Source organism: Candoia aspera, chromosome 14, assembly GCF_035149785.1.
Source record: "Candoia aspera isolate rCanAsp1 chromosome 14, rCanAsp1.hap2, whole genome shotgun sequence".
NCBI classification, from domain to species: Eukaryota; Metazoa; Chordata; class Lepidosauria; order Squamata; family Boidae; genus Candoia; species Candoia aspera.
In genome coordinates this window covers 19,229,019-19,249,860 of record NC_086166.1, presented here as the reverse complement: position 1 = coordinate 19,249,860, position 20,842 = coordinate 19,229,019, and the positions used below count along the sequence as shown (strand labels likewise).

General features: G+C 50.0%; 1 protein-coding gene across 1 annotated transcript; it reads right to left on the bottom strand.

Moving 5' to 3' along the window:
- Positions 1 to 10,434: 10,434 nt before the first annotated feature.
- Positions 10,435 to 20,834, bottom strand: DCTN5 (dynactin subunit 5). The gene is made up of 6 exons (XM_063314709.1): positions 20,726 to 20,834; positions 20,536 to 20,604; positions 20,015 to 20,133; positions 13,556 to 13,667; positions 11,754 to 11,856; positions 10,435 to 11,682 (listed from the first exon to the last, which is right to left on the bottom strand). Exons 1-6 carry the CDS (start codon positions 20,771 to 20,773, stop codon positions 11,585 to 11,587), a joined length of 549 nt encoding a protein of 182 aa, XP_063170779.1. The 5' UTR covers positions 20,774 to 20,834; the 3' UTR covers positions 10,435 to 11,584.
- Positions 20,835 to 20,842: the final 8 nt, after the last annotated feature.

The window sequence follows — 20,842 nt, the reverse complement described above, 5'->3', positions numbered from 1 at the left end:
ACAATTATTCTGCATAAACAGTGGAAAGGTACAGCAGGTAGGAGAATCTGTGCATCTTGGTAGAAATGGGGAAACGGATGGAGAAATTTTAAGGCACGCAATTAGATGGAAGAGTGGTGGTTAGCCTGTGGCCTGCTGAAAGAAGTGAAAATGGGCGTAAGGCCATACTTTTGTCCACTATTATACCGAAGTGCGAGCTGGTAAGTCAGGAGGAAGGTATGCTGGATGCAGTGGGAATGGGGTATCTTAAAAGTGTGAGAATGTGTGTGTCCATGGTAAAACAGGAAGAAGTAATGCCAAGAATGAAGGGCCAGGAATGAATGTGAACTGAAGACAAGAGGCTGGCCATGTAGAGCGAATGAATGAATGAGGATCACATCTCAAAATTAGTATCTGCAGGGTAAGTAAGGGGAAGATCAAGTGGTTGGATGGAATTGGTGAGGCCTGCAAAAGGCAATGTATGAAGTGGAATGTGGAAGCCAGGATAGAAAGGTATGGAGAGGCACTGCGAATGGTGTTGGCATAACTAGATTTGGCTACAGTTTCCTTTTCTTATCTCACCCCTTTATATTCTGTGGCTTGCTTATTCCTTTTCTGCAGGGAGCAGCATGGTAAAGGTCTAATGCTCGATACAGCCCTGCAGGATGGAACTTACTGCCTAAAAATTTCTGTTCAGAATATCTAGAGGTGAAACAGCATCATGAAACCCAAGTTAGCCTTGAAACTGTGGAAGAGCAGAGGAGCCGGGACCAAAGGCCATGGTATTTGGCACCTCATGCCAGTTTCATGCCCTTGGCGAGCACTCCAGGTATTTTTCAAGCCTGCTCTGTGTTTGTCTTCCTGCCGTCCCACCCTTGCTTGCAGATCACAATGTTCTTGGCTATTTTGCCTAAAGCTTTGCTGATATATCATGTCCAGATATATTATGTCCACAGCATTCCCATAATAAAGCTAAGAACCATTAGAGTAGCAATTTCTTATTTTTGTCCCTACCATTTATGGACAAAATGGGCTTCTTGTATGATCTCTGACAGTGCCCTGTGGATTAGGAAAGCTTTGGGTCCTACCAGGCCAGGGACCCTCTCTTAAATGTGGAGGATTGTTACCCTGCAAAAGCCACAGGGGCCCTCTGGCAATTCTCCATTCTATTTTATTTAAAACCTTTGCATAGCCCCCCTTTTTAAAACCGAACACTGGGTGGCTGACAACCGAAGAATAAAACAATGTATATAAAAATAAAAGCAGAAAACAATAAAGCCCTTATCCCAACCAATTACTCTTACTTTTTCTTCAGTGGCAGAATGTCCTGGAAACATAGCCCTATGGTTAATTTCAGGTGCAGGCCTGTACTTTTATTCATCATTCATTCATTTTATTCACTTTTTCAAAGTTTCACTCAAGGAGCTGGTAACTAATAAGCAGCTTCAGTTTCTTATGGAATGCCAATTTTGTGTGGGTCAATTCAGCTGCCAGACTTGACTACGGGGGATTGATGCAAGCCCACCCAACAATTTGGTATATTCCCTCTTCTGAGCAAAAGCGAGTTGCTGGGTTGCCTGACAGACAGAGCCAAGAGCAAGTTGTGCAGCCCTTTGGATTCAAAAGGCAAAAACTGCTCCAGAGGGCAGGGGGACACGGATGTGTCTCTGCTTGAAGATGGGCCAATTCAGCAACCAAGTCTGGTTTCACCTAAGTTAACATGCTGCCCACCATCACCCCAAACTATCTCGTTTAGTTTCTGAATAGCCCCCTAAGCCAAGTCTTCCAGAGTGTTATCTTGAGGCAGTCCTACCGGACAAATATGAAGGTGTTCATGAAGGTGAGGGTCACTGGAAAAGACCCCGATGCTGAGAAAAATCAAAGGCATTTGGAAAAGCAGCTGACGGAAGTCCAGGCAGCCAGGTCCTTTTACTAATGTCACAAGCCGGAATTTACATAAACTCGGAGAAGCAGCTACTGACAATTATGCATCAAGAGGAGGGAGCAAAGGAACATCAACGTTCTGCCCTTTTGGCATCCAGGAGCAAAAGATAATGAGCACCTCTGCCAAATGGGATGGTCCAGCCATTGTCATTCATGAATTCTGAACAGAGAGGGCATCTGCAGGGCCAGTGGAAGTCCTACATCTCCTGTCAATGGCTCCATTTCTGTTCTGGGTCAGTCTGCCTCCTCACCCGGCTTCTGAAGAGCCTCTGGACACAACAAGCCACTCATGTCTCAGAATTTGGTAGCTTCCCATGTTCCTAGCTGTGCAACTGGATCTTTTAAAACCTCTACTTTGATTTCAGTTGCAACAATTCCAGAGCAGGAATCTAGAACAAAGGTTTTTTTTTAAGCATCTGAAAAATAGGATAAAATAGGATAACAAATACAGCAAGAAACATAGCAGTAGAGACTCTGTTGAAAGCTGAACAAATGCATTTGAAGATCTCCAGAAGCTCTCTGGAGAAATTTATAATACTGAGAAAGGTGGGAGGAAAGAGAAGAGGAGGGTGACTAGTGACAAGGGGGAGGGACTCAGTTACAGAAGGACCAGGCGGGGAACACAATTTCCTTGAGAAAATCAATCAGTGCAATGGCTAAGAGTAGACATTGACTTCACAGCACATAAACATAAAAACCCAGTATCATAACAAAAAGGAAAAGACAAAAATCTATTGTTATTTTCCAAACAAATTCAAATCAGTAAGATAATTATGTAAAAAAAACAAACATGCAAAACTATGTAATTGTTAGAGCAACTGAAGAACATTCCAAGTTCCCTTGACTATCAGGTTCCTTGCCCCTTTAAAAAAAAGTTTATGTCAAGTCTTCAGGCAAGAAGGCAAACCAACAACCCCACCTGTGGGTGTGACATGATGCAGACTTTCCCCTTACATCAATCCCGATAAGGAAAGGCTGCTACAACGCGCAGAATCCGAACCCCGTCAGCTCCAGGACGCCCCTGCCCTGTTCCAATTACAGCGAGCAGAGGCACCAGCCAATCTGGCCGGTGGTGGCGAGCGCTGCGCTAGCCCGGCAACTCCACGAGCCACGCTCGGTTGCCCGCGACTGGAGCCTTGAAGCCTCGGGGCCCCCCAAAAGGCGCGGCACCACACGCCCCGCTGGAAAGCCTCGAGGGGAACTCCTCCCGGGGCCCGTCCCCGAGGCTGGCTCGCTCGCTTGGCCCTGCTCGTCGCGGCACTCAGGGCGGCAGCTAGTCCGAAAGCCGCGGGCAGCGCCGACCCACTGAAGCGCCCAGGGCCGCTCGCCTCTCCCGGGAAGACTCCGCGCCCTCCCCGGCGCAGACCGAGGCCCCGAGGCTGGAAGAGGCGCTGGTTGGCCGCCCGCCCTGCTACGCGACGGCGCAGGTGGGCCTCGGGCGGGAGCGGCGGGCCGGGGGCGCCGGGCTGGGGTGCCGCCGCAGGACCGGGCTCAGGCGCCGGCTCAGCGCCTCCACCGGGCTGAGCAGCTCCCGGAAGAGCGCCCCCACGTTGCGCCCCTGCTTGGCCGAGGCCTCGACGTAGCGGGCGCCCCAGTCGCGCCGGACCGTGTCGGCCAGGGAGGCGGCCGGCTGGCTGCCGCCCTCCGCCAGGTCTAGCTTGTTGGCGGCCACCACAAGCAGCGGCGCGGCGCCCGGCTTGGCGGCAGGATCTCGTCGCGCAGCCGCCGCACCTCCCCGAAGGAGCCCGCCTGGCGGGGCGCGAAGCCCAGCTCGAAGGCGTCGCCGCCGCTGAAGCCGAGGCACCGCACGGCCGGGAAGCTGCAGCTGCCGCTGGCGTCCAGCAGCTCGAGGCGGAGGCGCCCGGCGGTCCAGCACGTGCAGCTCCTCGACGGTGCGCCGGTGGCGCGGCTCAAAGGTGCCGCCCAGAACGCGGCGGAGGAGCGCCGTCTTGCCCAGGAACACCGCCCGGGCCTCCGGCGCGAGGCGAGATGACCCTGCGATCCCGATCTCCGGCGGGCAGGCGCTCCCCGCAGGCTTTATGCGCCGCGGGCTCCGGCCGTGGCCAATCGGGGGCCAGGGGCGGTGCCGGGGCAGCTGGAGGAGAGGCCGGCGCTGCTGCGGTCCCGGCCGCGGGAGCTCTGCGGTGCTCGTCCAGCCGGGGGAAGGTGCCGGGCGCTGCACCCGCCGCCGCCGCCGCCGCCGCTTTCCCTGGCCGCAGGATCGCCCCCGTTCCCGCCGCGAGGCACTAGGCCGGTCCCGCTCTGCTTGGCGCGTTTAAGATGCGCCAAGATCTCACGGAGGTGACCCTTCTGGGCGAATCGGGGCGACCGTCGGGGCGCCTCGGCAGGAGGGGCGGGGGGCCTTCCCTTTCCAGCGGCTCTTTCCCCAATGCCGAAAAACTCTGAAAACCAGGGCGGTTTTGCTAAAAAGGAGGCGCTGTAGGAGGAGAGCCCCTCCGTTGCGAAATGCGAGGGCGCCTGGGAGCACCTTTTGTGGCTGGCTTATTTTAGGCCTTTTCATGACATTCGCTAGTCCGAAAAGGTGCCCCGGAGGGCTTTGGGTTTCGTTACGAAGGGGGAAGAACCGACTTACGCTTGCCCGTCCATCGAGGCAGGCGGCGGCGACCAGCCTTTTTCTAAATGGCGGTTGGGTCTCGGAGGGCCTCCACTCCACGGGGACGGTGGCCCATTATTTTGCCCGGGGATGGGGAGCCCCAGTGGAGCAGCGGGGCTCTGGGGGTGGCTATTCGTGAGCAGCCTAAACCGCCCCCCCACGCTTGCTGCAGCGTTCCCTAATGGCAGGAAGGGGAAAGGGGGAATGACCCCCTTTTCCACCGTTGAATTATGCAACTGTGAAAGACGGCCATTTCTTCTGAAACCTGTGGCCGTTGATCTGGGATCTTCCTTGCTCCTTGTTTGCCTGGCTCTGATGTTTGAACTGCTGCCCTTTCTAGGCTCATTGCTTGCTTGTTATGCTTGGCACACCGTTTCTTTGCTATCATCTTTTATCGTACTTGATCACTTTTTTGTTAGCTCTCTTAAAGCATATGAGATGTGATATAAATAATTTCAAGAATCAACAACTGCTTAATTGTGCTTGTATAGATGTCTTATAAGTGTGTGCTTGAGCAGATAAAAAGTTTTTAGCATCCACAATGCTGGGCAGTTCAGCCTTTTTATTAACTACTTGACTGTGAGGATGGAAAAATGTTTATTGAAATTGCAAGTGATCCAAATCCTGGAGGAATAAGATTTAAAAGGATCGTGACTGGTTGGGCCAAAATCAGCAAGTCACAACTGTCTTGCATAGCTTTAGGTGCCCAAACCCTGAGGGGCGAGATGGGAGGCCTGGACATGAGCCGGCCCTCTGACCTCTGCTGAGGGTGAGCTAGGCACACTGCCAGGCTGCTGCCACAGCCTCTGCCCCGGGGGCTGCTGTGGCTCACTCAGCTCAGCTCTCCTGGGGCTGGACGGGATCCCCTGCCACTGCCACAGCTCCCCGGGGTTTCTGGCCCAGCGTGTTTGCTTCAGGGCAGTGCTCTGCCCAGGATGGTGCTTGGTGGGGTGGATGAAGAAGTGCAGGCTCTGCGTTGAGGAGGGCCCTGGTGCCAGGTAGCGGTGGCCAGCCGGGAGGTGTGCGGAGGAGCTTCTGAAGCAAAGATTGGAGGACTGGTGGGAGTGGCGGGCGAGCCATTGTCCCAGCACTCTGAATGCCAGGGCGGGGAGATGTTTGAAAGACAGGAGCTGTGCGCTGATCTCCTACATGAAAGTTGCTGGGACGCCTTTTAATGTTTTCTTTGCCGAGTTAATTATTTCCAGTGAATCCTTGAAGACAGGGTGGGTTATGCACACACTTGTTTGTAAAGGGAGGAAGAGGTGGCTGATATATTCTTACATTCCTTTGTGTACACATCTGGTGGGGGGGGGGTTGCCAGACTGTGTGCTTTCACCGCTTACCTGGTTTAGCAAAGCACAAAGCCTGGACACAGTTGTGCCCGGCCTGGGGCACCTGGCCGTTGTGACTTGGCCTGCCCTACAGAAGCAGCACTGCACCCACGATGGGCTGCCCCGTCTTCTCAAGCCCAGGCTCTGAAGCTAAGCAGGGTCAGGCTTGGCTAGTCTTGGATAACAGCCATCCAAGGAAAGAGTGGTAGGTCCAAAAACATTCTGGACCCCGGTTCCGAAGACCACACGGCTACAGCCCTTAAGTCTCCAGCAGCTGAGCTTGTGTCCATTTAGGATTTCATCATTTCAAGATTACTGTCTTGGTAGCCCTCCTGTGAACCCACTCGAGTTTGTCGTCATTCTTTTAAACTGGGGTGCCTCCAAATGGGACCTGACCCGGGCAGGGCGGATGCAAAACCATCAGAAGAGCAACATGTGCTGCAGCTCAGCAAGAGGCTGCCAGGACCAGCCTCCAGCAGGAGGCAAACTGCCCAAACAGGCAGGAGGGGCTGGCAGGTGTCCCCTCTTCTCACCAGCTGCTCTGGAACGACGGGCTGATCTCGTCAGTCACCTCTTCTGGTGAACCACCAAAGGGAATGTCCCTGTGGATGGATATTCGGCTGGTTTCCTCCAGAGCCAGTTTGCAGAGGAGGGAAGGCGCTTCCACATCTGCTGCCTGCTGCTGGGGGGGGGGGGGGCGCTCAGCAGCCACCTCCCAGCTGGTTAGCCCTGCCTGCGAGGCAGTCTGGACAAGAAGCACAACCAGGAGTACTGGCTCTATCTTTATTGCAAGGTTGCATTAACAGAATCTTGCAAGGCTGAAGGTATTTCTCTCCCCCTTTCTCTTTACTCTCTGGAAAACTAGGGAGGGTCCCTTCAGAAATGCTTCCCATGCCCTCCCTCCCTCCTGTGGGCTGAGGCTTCTTGCACATGCTGGTTGTCCAGTCTGTGGCTCTCCCTCCTGTCTCCCAAGGTCATTCCCACATAACATTACACAGCCAGATCTCTGACAGATCCCCATTTCAGAAGGGCCCCAGGAGGAGGGCAGCAGCTGGCTTTCTTCCTCCTGGGTAGAGCATCCCATGATCCTGCTAAGCCCAAAGTCTGTGCTGAAAGTCTTCCAGCCTGTTTTAGATCCAGCGCTAACCCTTTAGTCCTCAATAACCTCGATGGTGTGTGTGTGTGTGTGTAACGGGCAGGAGATGAGTAGGAGAACAGATGTAATAAGTAATAATGCCTATCCAGCTCTTTCCTGGCTTCTGTATTTACAAGAGCAACCTGAAAGAGATCAGCTCAGCCACCTTGGGCGTAAGGGAGTTACTTTAAATTTTGTGTTCCATTTTGCCACCAATGAGTGAACAAAGAAATTCTTGCAGAGACTTCACATTGCCCCTTTTCATGTTTGCAAAGATGAACACGTCTTTCACTAAAGCTTGCAAGAAACCTGGGGTTGTGAGGGGAGCTTGTGAAATGAGCAGAAGGAATAAACTTGAGGAACAGGAGGAAGAGCTGCAACCAAGACAATGGTCAGATAAACAAAATTTGAGTCCAGGGCAGAAACGTAATTTGAGAAAGCCTCTCAGGCTTGACCCTCCCTAGTTCTATTGAAGATAAATGGAGGTGGGGGGGAAGCATATTTAAAATTGCAAGACTCTGTTATTGTAATCTATATACTACTAAAACTCTGTCTGTGTGTAACCTTTAACTGGGTGAAACGGTGCATCATAGGGCAACAATTTTTGAACCAAGGTGCCTCAAATGGGCTAACTTACAGAATGCGTCAAAAATCAGGGACCCATGACTTCCGTGGAATTGAAATTTTGCAAATTTTATAAAACATTTTATGACATAAAAATTATCATAAAACATTTTATGAGATGATACAAAATGTCATAAAACATTTCCTGTAGTCCTACGTTTGACTGGGTTATTCAGTTTAATAGGAACGACATGGGTTATTTTCAAGGCTGATACAACTCTGAATATCTCCCTGAACTTTTAAGAACTTTTCCAGTGAAGGCAGGACATCAGAAGTTCTACTGTTGAAGGCATTGAGGAACCTGGTAAGGAAATATCTGTGAAACGATGACCCAACGGGTCACGGGTTGTCTCGTAAAGGTAAAGGTTTCCCTTGACATTAAGTCCAGTTGCGTCTGACTCTACGGGGGCGGTGCTCATCTCCGTTTCAAAGCCGAAGAGCCGGCGTTCGTCCGTAGACACTTCCATGGTCATGTGGCCAGCATGACAGTCACAGAACACCATTACCTGCCCGCCGAAGCGGTACCTATTAATCTACTCACATTTGCATGTTTTCGAACTGCTAGGTTGGCAGGAGCTGGGACTAGCAACGGGAGCTCACCCCGTCATGCAGATTTGAACCGCCAACCTTCTGATCGGCAAGCTCAGCAGCTCAGCGGTTTAATCTGCAGTGCCACCATCTTATAATAAAAATACTATTAACATTCTTAACCACCTTGAAGGGCTGACAGTTGTGGCCAAGGAGGCATCCACATTCCCAGCACCATTGACCAGCCTGAGGAGATGCTGCCCTGAGTAATCTTCCAGGTGAACTGGGAAGGAATAGCACATACCCCCAAGCCGGAAAGGGGGGGGGCAAGAAGAAGGGAGGAAGCAGCCAAGACATATAGAAGAACAGACAGACTGGGGAAAAAACCAAAACACTAAAATCCAAGGAGTCTTTCAAATTTCTCCTTCAGATTGAATAAAAAACAAATTCTCCAATATGGTAGAGTAGGAGTGCTAAAACAGGAACCAAGGACTCTCGTTAAGAGTGGCCTGCTGTGACACATATGTAACAGCTGGATTTCATAGAATCCTGGGATCAAAAGGAACCTTGAAGGTCTTCTAGTCCAAGTCTCTGCCCAGGAATCCTCAGTCCACCCCAGACAACTGTCCACCTTTGCGTGAAATCCTCCAGTGATGGACGCCCGGCTCCAGGTGCTTGACTCTCAGACGCAGCCCCCACAGAGCCTTCTACTTGGGAACCCCCATCAATGCAACCGCACAGAATGCTCTTCACTGAAAGGTATGTTTGGTTCCCCCACCCTCAAGAAAAGGGCAAAAATGCATCTTTTCCACCCAATGTTTAACTGTTAATTGCTGCTAATTGTATCACATTTATTCTGCATTTTAGAGTTGATTTAATTTTGTAAATTGGTGCAACTGCTCGTGTATGGCAGGGTATACATTTAATAAGGTTTAGCTATTTTTAAGAAAATGACTTCATTAATGGTCGATTAAAAGATATATAAATATTTAAAGGTACAAATCCTCAAATTGCTATTGGCTAGTCCTGCATTGTTTTTAAATATCAGCAGCTCAGAGCCACATAGTGCCGCAACCCGTTTTTATTTTGGCAGCCTTGTTGGCCAAGGCAGCTGTTGGCACCTCAAAAGAGTCAGAGCACCGAAGGCGCTGGAACACAGAGGTCCAAGCAGTGATCTGCTAGTCTCCTTTCGAAAGCGTTCCTTTTCCTTTCTGGGCTCCAGGGACTTTCCGGTTCGGTCGCTTACCTGCATCTTCGGCATTTCACTCTTTACCAGCACTGGGCAGGCTTCACAGAGGATTCAGAGGAAGCATTCTGAACCTTGCGTAGCAAAGCACATTTCTGCTAGCCCTAAATGCAGCCCCTCTTTTTTCAAGCATCTGCAAGAAATTTAAACAGTTGCAGCTGCTTTTAAGAGTCGCAGGATGACTTGTTAAAGCAGTGGCATCTTTCTCCAGGATTGCTGAAGACCTGAAAGAAAGGGGAGGGGCTGCACCAGCACAAGGTCCAAAGTGCTTCTTCCAAATCATGCAACTGATGAAGCAGATGCCTGTCTACCAAGTAACCCTACAATACCAAAAACAGGTCATTAATTTTTTTATTTAGGTCATTGACCGGAAATCCAATATAAAAAATAAAACCCGATGCATCATAAAGCATTCAACAATATGCAGATGTAAGCAAGGTTACTGCTGGGGATGGCCATTCTGCCCCATGATGGTGACTCTCTGTTTATCCAGATCACCATATAGCAAAAATTTGCTACGGAATAAGTGACTTTTGGATTTCTGTCAGCTATAAGGTAGTTTGTAGAAAATTACTCAGTGCAACCAGCAAGGTTTTTAAATTATGTTAGGGTTCACACCTTGCCCCACACTACAGGTGCTTGGACAAGTCAAATGTGTCTAGGTCACACAAAATGCTAAGCCATAAACTATGACTTACAATCCACAATAGCTGAGTTTCATCTATCACGCTAAGCCAGAGCAAAACCGACCAGTGAGTGTGAATGCAGCTTTGGCTGTTCTGATGCAAGAGAGCTGGGTTGCTGCTACCCCTGCTCCTGGATCACTGCTTTCACCGAATGCTTGATAAGCCAAGGATCCCTCCCCAGAGGTGAGAAATGCAAAGAGAGGCCCGTCAGCGGCTCTGTGGCCCAAACTATTTCCGAGTCTCACCCAAAGACATTTGAGCAGCACCAGGCAATGGGTCTCCTGGGCACGTGTAAAACGCTGACTGGCCAGGCAACCAATCTTCCCCAGAGAGAATCACCACTGTCATCATGCTTGGGCAGTTCAGGCTTTATTACATATACAAGTAAATGCTGACAAAGCAGAGAGCAATTGTACAGTTAGCCAGGATTCCTACAATGCGTTGAAATAGTCCCTGGCTGGTTAATACACAGTGGAGCTTCCCAGACCAAGAACACAGACACAAACACGTGCACACCCACACGCAGAGCCTGGAAGTTGGAATCTACGTGCAGAAAGTAGCAATGTGAGAACACAACACAGTAAAACCAGGTGATCAATGGCTTTACCTATGGAAGGGGGAAAAAAACTGAAGCAAAGCATGGGAAGAGCTTGGAGTGGGCAGGACAAGGAAGGGGCAGCAGCTTCCCAGGAGACTGTTTGCACCCAACATTTGCACGTTGGCGGCTTCTGCCCTTTCCCTCCTACTGGGCAGCTTTGTTCAGGAGTTTCTCTCCCCACCCCCCACCCCCATGGTACCCACGGTCCTTTCCCCTTGCCCAGTTTCTCCCAAGTGACCATCGACAGGAAGGCCCAGCGGCTGCCCTTGGGAGAGGGGCATGACCTGGCCCTGCCAGCCTCAAGTCATCCTTAAACCTCACTGTCTCACAGCTCCTTCCCCCCAGACAAGGAGGAGGAGGAAAGAGTCAGGCCTGGATTCAGATCCCACAAAGCAGTGGTCTGGGCCTGGGCTGGAGCTCCTTGGCCTGAAGAAGCCCCTTCCACAACTGGCGTCTGAAGAGACGGTTTGGCAGCATCTGACGAAAGCTCTTAGGCGGCCCCAAACAAAACGAAGGCAGTGAGAAGGGAGCCCAGACCCACGTAGGGCAGGCTTCGATACAGCGGAAAGGACCGGAGAAAGCAAGAGCCGCAACATTCTACACAACCCCCCACCCGCCCCACAAAGCACCGAGCACTTCTCTCGCCTGCTCTATGGAGCAAAGTGGATTTAGAGTCACGCCATCATGGAGCGTGTCTGCGGGGAGCCAAATCAAGGCCAGCCAGCAGGGCTACTCCAACAGCAGGAGAGATTCTGGCCTGGGCCTGGTCAATCTGGGATGGAGGAAGTCACCAAAGAGGAAGGCTGCCTGACCGGGAAGCTTTCGGCAGGCCTGCTGGTCAGGTCTGGAGCCGGCTGCCCGCAGGGCCCCCACAGGCTGTGCCAGTCCTGAGCCTGCCCTCAGATCTGGGTGAGGGGCAGGAATTTCTGGTAGTAGCTCTTGGTGACATCGACCATCAACTCCTGTGTGCACTCTGGGAGCTCGCCCGAGAAGAGCCCTGCAGAGGAAGGGGAATGTGAGCAGCCCGCTTGCCCCTTGCCCCCAGCATCCATGCCCCCTCCAGCTTACCTGGGCAGCCAGAGAAGATGGTAAAAGGTGGGACCACTGTTTCTGGGGGCAATACGGTGTTGTCAAGGATTCTGCAACAGTCCTTCAGGACACACCGGCGACCCTAAAAGGATACCCAGAAATGAACACACAATCTGCTGGAGCCCCTTGGCCTTAACCAGGAAGAGCTCTGTTCTGCAGCATCCGGCCAAAGGGATGGAGCCAGCCTTTAGATGGCCTCTGCAGTGCCAGCTCTGTGTCAGGAACTGGAACTGCTGCCAGAAGAGGGAGCACAGCCAAGGCTGCCTGGGGCCCAGGAGGCATCAGCACCATCCTGCTCCAGGGGTTGCCGCCATAACCCTGGGATGCTGAAAGCACTGGGGGCCGGCTCACCACAGATGGAGGGAAGGAAGGCAGAAGCGGGCTTGGAGGAAGCTCCAGGCCACCCAATGGAGGGTCTCCAAAGGGAAGCCTCCAAAAGCCTGTAGATTCCAGGCTCTATGAAATGGTCCCTGACTTCATTGTGCTTTTAAACACCAGAGATAAAGCCAGGATACCCAGTCACACCAGACACACAGGATCTCTTGTTGGGCTACAAAGCAGGTAAACAGCCCTTCCAGTTGCCTCCCACACAGAGGAACCAGCTTCAAGTATGGCACAGCAAGCCACGTCCCACTCCCTGAACAGCAAAAGGTCTCACTGTGTTGGCCAACAAAATGTCTTAGAATGTTTATTCAGGTGGGAAAGATCACTTCATGGGGCTCAGAATTAATTCTTACTAAAGCGTGTTGTTTGGTTTGGCCATGGAAATGTTGTTCTGATCAGGAAGGCTATCTGGAGATAATCTCTCTCCACCCCCACCCAATAACCAGAAAGTGGACTTTTAATCTGGAATAGATAAGCAGTTATTTGCAGGGCAAGAAGCATTAGCTCCCCACCTTTGCTCATGCCCTACTGTGGCATTTTGCTCAGATGCAGTGATGGAATGCGAGCGTGACCTTGGAGAACAGAGGGAAGAGATCCTGCCTGGGGAGCAATCAGATAAAAGGAAAGGGAGCCTGAGAGAGGGAGATGGTCTAAAGAAGCAGCTTAGGAAAGACCCGCTCAGACCACCTGAGCAATAAATAGGGAGGGTGGGAGATTTGTACTTTCACACTTGCAAGATTCTGTTAATGGAGCCTTGAAATAAAGTAGAGTTAGCTCATCATCTTGTCATGTTTCCTATCTGGTTTACCTGGGAGGGCTGACAGATCCCCACCACACCATCACCCATCAAAACAGAGACCCCGAGAGGCTTTAAGTCCAGAAAGAAAGATGTCCTAACTGGGTAACTTTCTGTCATGTCACCTTGGGCAAATGCTATCTTGGTAAAAATGATGCCACAATTATGCCTCTGCCACAGGACCCACCAACAACTTAGCCGTCTGTCACACAAGGTGCCTTCTCAGAGACTGATCTGGCGAGGTTCATCTCTCTCACTTCTGCAGTCCGCAAAGCCACGAGACAGTATTTTTTACAGAGGCAGCTTTTTGCTGTTGCACAACTCTACACTCTATTTGTTTGATGGGTAGCCATTCCAGCTGGGACATGTCACCCTCATACAAAAAGGGAACGAGCAAGCCAAAGAAGGTTTCCTGAAGAGTCTGAGACCCCCGATCAGCAGATCAGTCCCACCACCCATTAATTTGAATGGGTGGGTGTGGCTCTCCTCCCCGGGGCACCCACTCAGGGTCAACATCTAAGCTCCCAGGAGCTTCAGGTGAAGCTGGATTTGTGCCAGAGAGCTCCCCATCACCTGAAACCAAGCAGGTACAGGCACTTACAATGACACAGTTCTTGCCTATGTGGACATAGGAGCCAATCTGAGCTGCGTTGACCACACAATCCTCCTCGATGAAGACGTGATCTCCGATGTGCAGAGGGAAGAAAGCAACCCTGCGAAAAGAAAGGATGGAGCTTCACCACCAGCAGCCCTTCCACACTCAGGGCCGAGCAAAAGCAGGGCACAATGCTTGTGCCTGGCCTGCAGGTTTGGTCGCCCAGAGAGGGGACAGAATCCAAGGATTCCCAGGCCCCTTGTGGCCCCCGACTGATGCCAACCCCCAGCAGAGCTCTTGCTGATTCCTTTCCACCCACCTGGCCACCCGCCCTCCTCAGTGGCAGCCAAGACAAAGAAAGAGCAAAAGCAGACGGGAGACCCTGAAGGTGATACCCAAGATCTAGGACGAGGGGACCGTCTCCTCTCTGCTGGGTGTTCTTTATTTTTATTATTAAAGCATTTAAGCATATTAATTTTGACACAAACATTTTTTGGTAAGGGTTAGGGTTAAATAATGTTTTTGGAGTTATGTACAATGACATAATCAAGAATATCTGTGATGACCAATTTAACACTGTATCATTTGATGTCAGCAATAACCACCCAGTAAAATAATCAAGCCCTGCTGCATACGGTAAACAGGAAAAGGCAAGTATTATTTGTTATGATATTTCTAGAAGCAAAACTTTATTGAAAGGTTCTTGGTTAAGAGATCAGTCTTCCATTGCTGGGTTATTCTAAACCAGAAGCTATTCTTATTTCATAAAACTGTCAGATTACGGGCGCAAATGTTCATGGAGATTTATTAAGGGCATAACAGAAAATACAGCAGGCAGTGATATTCACCAGGACCTGCAGTAAGGAACATGAGTAAACACAGGTTCTTTTCAAATTAACAGGAACACAAAGCAAGGATACTCCCTTTCACCTACCTTATTTTGATTGAGATATTAACAATCCTCCAAACTGTAAATGCCACCACTTGTCATCTAGACCCATGCCCCTCCTGGCTGGTGAAGGCAGCCCAGGAGGTGACATGTGGTTGGGTCCAGGCAATGGTTAACACATCCTTGAGAGAGGGGGTGTTTCCAACTGCCTTCAAGGAGGTGCTGATACACCACCTCCTCAAGAAACCATACCTGGACCCTGTTGGACAATTTTCATCTTGTCTCCCACCTCCCCTTTCTGGGGAAGGTGGTTGAGAAGGTGGTGGCTTTTCAGCTCCAGAGGGTTCTGGATGAAAAGGATTATCTAGACCTCTCAGTCAGGTTTCAGGCCAGGGAACGGAAACGGCATTGGTTGCACTTATGGATGATCTCTGGCGTGAGCAGGATGGAGGCAGCGCATCCATCCTTGCTCTTCTTGACCTCTCAGCGGCTTTCAATATCATTGACCGTGGTATCCTTTTGGGGTGGCTCAGGGAGTTGGGGGGTGAGTGGTGTGGCTCTGCGCTGGTTCACCTCCTTCCTCCAGGGTCAGTCCCAATCGGTGGTGATAGGAGGCGAGAGATCTGACCCCCGATCCCTCTTTTGTGGGGTGCTGCAGGGTTCGGTTCTCTCTCCTCTTGTCCTGACTTAAGCAAAAAACCACACGGAGACGAGGAGATTGTCTCTAGTGTTCATTAACTGCTACAGTAGACAGAAAATCCTACCAAACTGAAGGAACGTGGGAAACCCAGACAGATAAACCCCAAAACTCAAGGCGGGTCTGCTTTGAGTTTCTTTGAAAGACAGTTCAAAGCCTGTAAACTACACATGCGTTTTCCCCTCTGGATAGGGGCCCCCTCCTGCTCACCATCCGTACTCATAACATCTCTACTATTCAACATCTACATGGGTGAGATTATCTGTCACCACAAGATGAAGTTATCATCAATACGCTGATGATACTTAATTGTACATTTCCGTCCCACGTGAGGTAAGTGATCCTGTGGCTGCCCTCTCCAGGTGCCTGGGGGCTGTGGGGGTCTGGATGGAGAACAACAGGCTTCAGCTGAACCCTGGTAAGGCAGAGTGGCTGTGGGTTGATGGCTCCTCTGTATCTGAGAAGTTGTCATCTTTAGTTCTGGATGGGGTGGCACTGCCCCACTCAGACCCACTGTGGAATCTGGGGGTTCTTCTGGACTCACGACTCTGCTCGAAGAGTGGGTGGCAGTCGTGGCCAGAACGGTCTTTGCACAACTTTGTGTTGTGCACCAGTTACACCCTTTCCTGGATTGAGAAGCCCTCCAAACAGTCACTCATGCCCTGGCCATCTCCCATATAGACTACTGCAATGCACTCTACATGGGGCTACCCTTGAAGAGTATCTGGAAGCTTCAGCTGGTCCAGAATGCGGCTGCGTGGGCAATTATTGGTGCCCCAAGATCGGCACATGACACCACTGCTGCGCAAGCTGCACTGGGTACCAGTTTGCTTCCGGGTCCAATTCAAGGTGCTGGTTGTCACCTTTAAAGCCCTACATGGCAAGGGACCAGGTTACCTGAGGGATCGCCTGATCCCCATGACATCAACCCGTCCCACCTGATCATGCAGACAGGGCATGCTACGGACCCTGTCGGTAGGAGAATTTTGTTTGGCGGGTCCAGGTGGTGGGCCTTCTCTGCAGTGGCTCCCATCCTCTGGAACACTCTGCCCCTGGAGGTGGGGCAGGCCACTTCGCTCCTGGCCTTCTGGAAGAACTTGAAGACCTGGCTCTGCTCCCTCGCCTGAGGTCGGAAGGGGAGTAGTTTTTCCTGGGGGTGGCTGGCACCTTAGAGCCCTCCTCACTGAATTAGATCTTATCCCCACTTGGATTTTATACTTATTTTTATTGTCTATATTGGCAATTTGTATTTGTATTTTTGTATGTACACAGTTTTAATGTTAGTTTTATTGTAAACCGCCCAGGGTCCCTCTTTTCGGGGGAGATGGGTGGTGATAACATTTGAAAATAAATAAATAAATATTAGGAATATTTAGGATCTCAATTGTGTAATTAATTTGTTCAGAGCTGATATGGTATTTCCTAAATATCTGAGTAAAAATATAGTTCAGTTGCAAACTGAATGTCAGGCCCAGTCCAAGAACAACAAAGAATCAATCCAGCCAAACTTCAGTTATTTATTTGCTCACATTGTTTAGACAGAATCTTGCCAGACAGAAGCTGCTCTATGTAACCTAAAGGGAAATAACTTGGGAAGGCTCTAGGGCATGGCTACTCTGACCCTCTTAGTCTTCCCACATTCCAGCTCTGGCTTGTGTTTTCTCTTATCTCACCCCCCTCCTTGGAATGTTCTCCCTCCTTCCTGAGAACCAGCAGCATTATTGAAGACTATAACATCACTATAACATCACAGACACATTCCATCACACTGAATAAATTGGAAGCAACTTTTTTTTAATAGTATAAGAATCTATCTTGATTTAATATGCTTTTATATCAGCAAAAACAGTTTTCGTAACAGGATTTAATTTTTCAATTTGATCAATTCTGAAACTCTTTATGGCATAAAATGTTTAAACCCATTTCAGCAAATCAACCAGAAATGACAACATAGCTCATTGGTAGTATTTTACTCCATATACAGTATATTACATTAATCTCAAACTTTCTAGATTGCATTGGCAAGGATATAAACAAATTTATCTCAGATGACAATCCTTGATTAGGCAAAGTTTTTGGTAAGATTCTCACAACCACCTTTGAAAATGGAATCCCACAGGAGGAGTGTTGCAAAATTCCTTTAAAAAGATTAAAAATAAGTTGTCCAGAAATTAATTCAATTTCCATTGTTAGCAGCCAGACTGGCTATGGCGAAACAGTGGAGAACAAAAGCAAATTGTTGGTGTCATTCTCAGAATTGCCCCGGCAGGAAAATGATCTGTGAATTCCTGCAGCAGTGAGCCATGCCTCATTACCACCATAATGGGTTCTGCTGTTGAAGATGACCAGGAACCGTAGCAGGATATGACAGCCAGGATGTCACTAGGTAAAAGCTGCTCTTGCCAAGTAATGCCAGTAGTTGACTGGCTACCTATTTGTTTCTGAGCTCAGTCTCTGAGGGCTGGTTTTCCCCTAGAAAGCCCCCAGGAGAAGGGTCCCGGCAGCCTTAGAAGCCATTTGCTCCAGGGGAATCTGCATGGTCCGAGTGTTTTGGCAGCGAGGCGTGGTGAAGGGTCTTGTCCCCATGAGATCAAAAGAGCACTCTGCTTTGGCACTCCTAGCCCACAGAGTTGCCTCTGGCCCCTCTTACTGCAGAGCCATCCACATGATTCTGCTTCAGTGGGTGTTTGGTGACTGATTGTTGGGGTTATGGATGCTGGCTTTGGGTGGTCATCTCACTCTTGTGCCGTGTGTTTTCAATGATTAATGTGCAAATCGCTTGGAGCCTTGGGAACTGGATGGCATACAAAAAACTAAATTGTGTGCATTTAGATATGCATGAATATTGTACTCTTTTTTTTAAAGATAATTGTATTAATTATGAATGAAAAGAATAAAAGCAAATACAAACTACAAAAAATACAAACAGAAAAATACACACACAAAAAAGGAAAAAAGTGTGAAAAAGAAAAGAAAAAGAGAAAAAAGAAAAGAAAAAGTAACTTCCTCATTCATCCCAGCAAGTAAAGACAATTTTAATAGCTTATCGCCATCTCTGCATAAAACATAGTCTCTCTTCACCTTATGGCTCATCTCTCAAGTTAAAAACAAAATCCAAATGGAAAGGTCCAGTAAGGGCAACCAAATACAACTATTTTTCTCTTTTAGCCCTGATCGAATAAGCTGACCTTGTATTCCTTCCCTGAGTTTTTAAGAATCTTATTTTTTAACCCCTTTAAGAAGAGTCCCAGAATTCTGTTCATCTGTTTTTTAAGCCAAAAATCTTTCAGAACTTCAACAGATTCTTTTGTATACTCAATACAAAAAGCTTGTCCTTTTGTTTGTCACTTCTAATAAAGTCCTTCAAGAGCATAACAGAGCTCTTTTGTATATCAAGGAAAAGTCATCCAAATCAGTTTCTTGGTTCAAGGACTGTACGTCTGCTTTAGGGAATAAGCCATCCATCAGTTCCATTTGTGCGTCCATATCTTTCTCCATATACTTCTCCTTGCTTATCACATTTAAATCCCCCTTCAAAATAATTTCAAAGTTATACATTGCAACTTGTCTTTGTTCTGTAACTTCATTACAACATGCTCTGTCAATCTTATCAAGAAATTTATCTATCTTATGAAGAAGTTTGCCAGACCAATATTCAAATACTTCTGCTGTAGATTTCTGCTCCATTGTTTTATTTAACCAATACTGTCCAACCTTCAAGGTCCCCTTAACATATTTCTTTCCCAAAACAATTGCATTTCCCATGGGAAAATGTCTTCTAATTAATTCAGAGCTATAATTCCAAATACAACTAGACCCTTAATCCGTTGTCAACTCTCCGAAATCCATATTCTAAGCACCCTTTTACTGCATAATCAAAAGAACCATAAATTTCCAAAACTTTTAAAATCAAATTTATACCATCTTCTAAGGAGCAGGGGACCCACCCAATGCAATACAGTAAAACCTTGCTGATCCAAAGGGTCTAATGTCTCCAGTACAATTTAAAGTTAATCCAAAAAGTGATTAAGAAATGAGGCTCCGTCGAACTTAATGTCCATAAAAGGCTGCATTACGAGTGCAAGCTTGGTGGAATTCTGACTCCCAGCCGCTCAACTCATAAGCTGACCGCAAAACAGCACTTCCTCAGTCTACTCATGAGGAGTGGCTGTCCGGAGCCACATGGATAATCTCAATGATCTCTCCTTCCTTAGGAGAGATTTTGCCAGCCTGGATCCAGCAGCGGTTCTCCTGTAAATGTAATCCCGCTACTAGCAGGAGATCTGCCTGCCACGGTGCTCACAGAAAGTCCTGATGAATTCAAGGTGTAAGGGTGAATCACCTTTTTCTTTTCTTTCACTTTTCCCTTCTGACTGCTTTTGTTTGTTTTGGATTAGTGTTTTTGACAATAATATCAATAACCGCCCAGAGTTCCCTAATGGGAAGAGACGGGCGGGGACAAATATATATATATAAAAAAATATCTGGACACTGCACTTCTTCCTCTTGTTTTTCCCGCAGGTGCAGGGTCTGTTTTTCGGATCAACGATCGCCCTTCCACGTGATATGCAGCAACCAGGCCCAACCAGGTGGTCTTCATGTCCATGTCCGTTGTGTCCTGCCCACTCTGCTCTGGTCTTCCCCGCGGGCGCTTCCCACTAGTGTTAAAGTGGCAGGCAGCACACTGATCTGTTTGGTCGCGACAGGAATTGACCGAACGGCTGGTCGCCCGAGCCTGATACTGGATGATCCGTGTTCAGCTCAGCACCACCCTTGCGGGAGGGAGGGCGGTTTCCAGCAGCACCAACAAGGAGGTACTGGACGCTGCACTTGTTCAACAAAACGAAAAGAAAAACTGAGGAAGAAATGCAACTCCTACCCCTTGCTGAATTTCTTGAAGGGAGGCCGGATGACGCTCCGGCTTTTCACCACGCAGTGCCGCCCCACCCGGACGTTGGCCAGGTCGCCCCGAATGATGCAGTCGTTCATGACGATCGTCTGAAGAGGCAAAGACAAGACTGGTGGGAGTTGCAGCCGTTCGCTGTGCAGGCCTTCTCGGAGCGGGGTGAGGGCCTGGCGGGAGGGGCCGACGGGGCGCCGAGGGGGTTCCAGCCTGCGGGGCGTGTCTGCCTTGGCCCCGGGACCGGCCGCCTGGGCCTCTACTCGCTTTCTCCCCAGAGCCCCCGGATCGCGTTCGCTCCTCTGCCCAGGCGGACGGCGCTCCCCTGCCTGGCTTCCGGAAGCCGGGATGGCCCGCCGGCCCCCGCCCAGGCGAAGCCCCGTCCGCCCCGCCCTCCCGCGGCACTTGGAGGGGACTCGACGGGGCGATTCCTTCCGCTCCTCGCCTCGGCCGAACGGCGGCCCGGCTCCTGCGGCCTGCCCACCCGCCGCGGCCCTCACCTTGCCGTTGAGCACGATGTTCTGGCTCCCACACAGCACCGACTGCCGGCTCACCTTGTTCCCGGAGGCCTGCGAGGAAGGCGCGCAGCGGTCAGGCTCCCGGTCGCAAGGCGCCCCCCGGCCTTCGCGGCGCAGGCACGCCGGGGCCCCCGCCCGCCCGCGCCCGGCCGCCCCCCGCGGGCCCGCGCACCGTCTCGATGTACTCGGACTTGTTGTACAGCATCTCGCTCAGCTCCATGGCGCCGGTCGCAGGAACACCCAACCGGCTTCCGTACCCAGCCTCGCGCCTGGCCAATCGCTGGAGCTC

Bases quoted from the DNA above. Each gene is read 5' to 3' on its own strand.
- DCTN5 (XM_063314709.1), bottom strand. From the start codon at position 20,773: ATGGAGCTGAGCGAGATGCTGTACAACAAGTCCGAGTACATCGAGACG. The intron at 11,857-13,555 runs GTAAGTGCCTGT...GTATCCTTTTAG, and splicing joins TAGGCAAGAACTGTGTCATT to GGTCGCCGGTGTGTCCTGAA. The intron at 11,683-11,753 runs GTAAGCTGGAGG...CTTCCTCTGCAG, and splicing joins CATCTTCTCTGGCTGCCCAG to GGCTCTTCTCGGGCGAGCTC.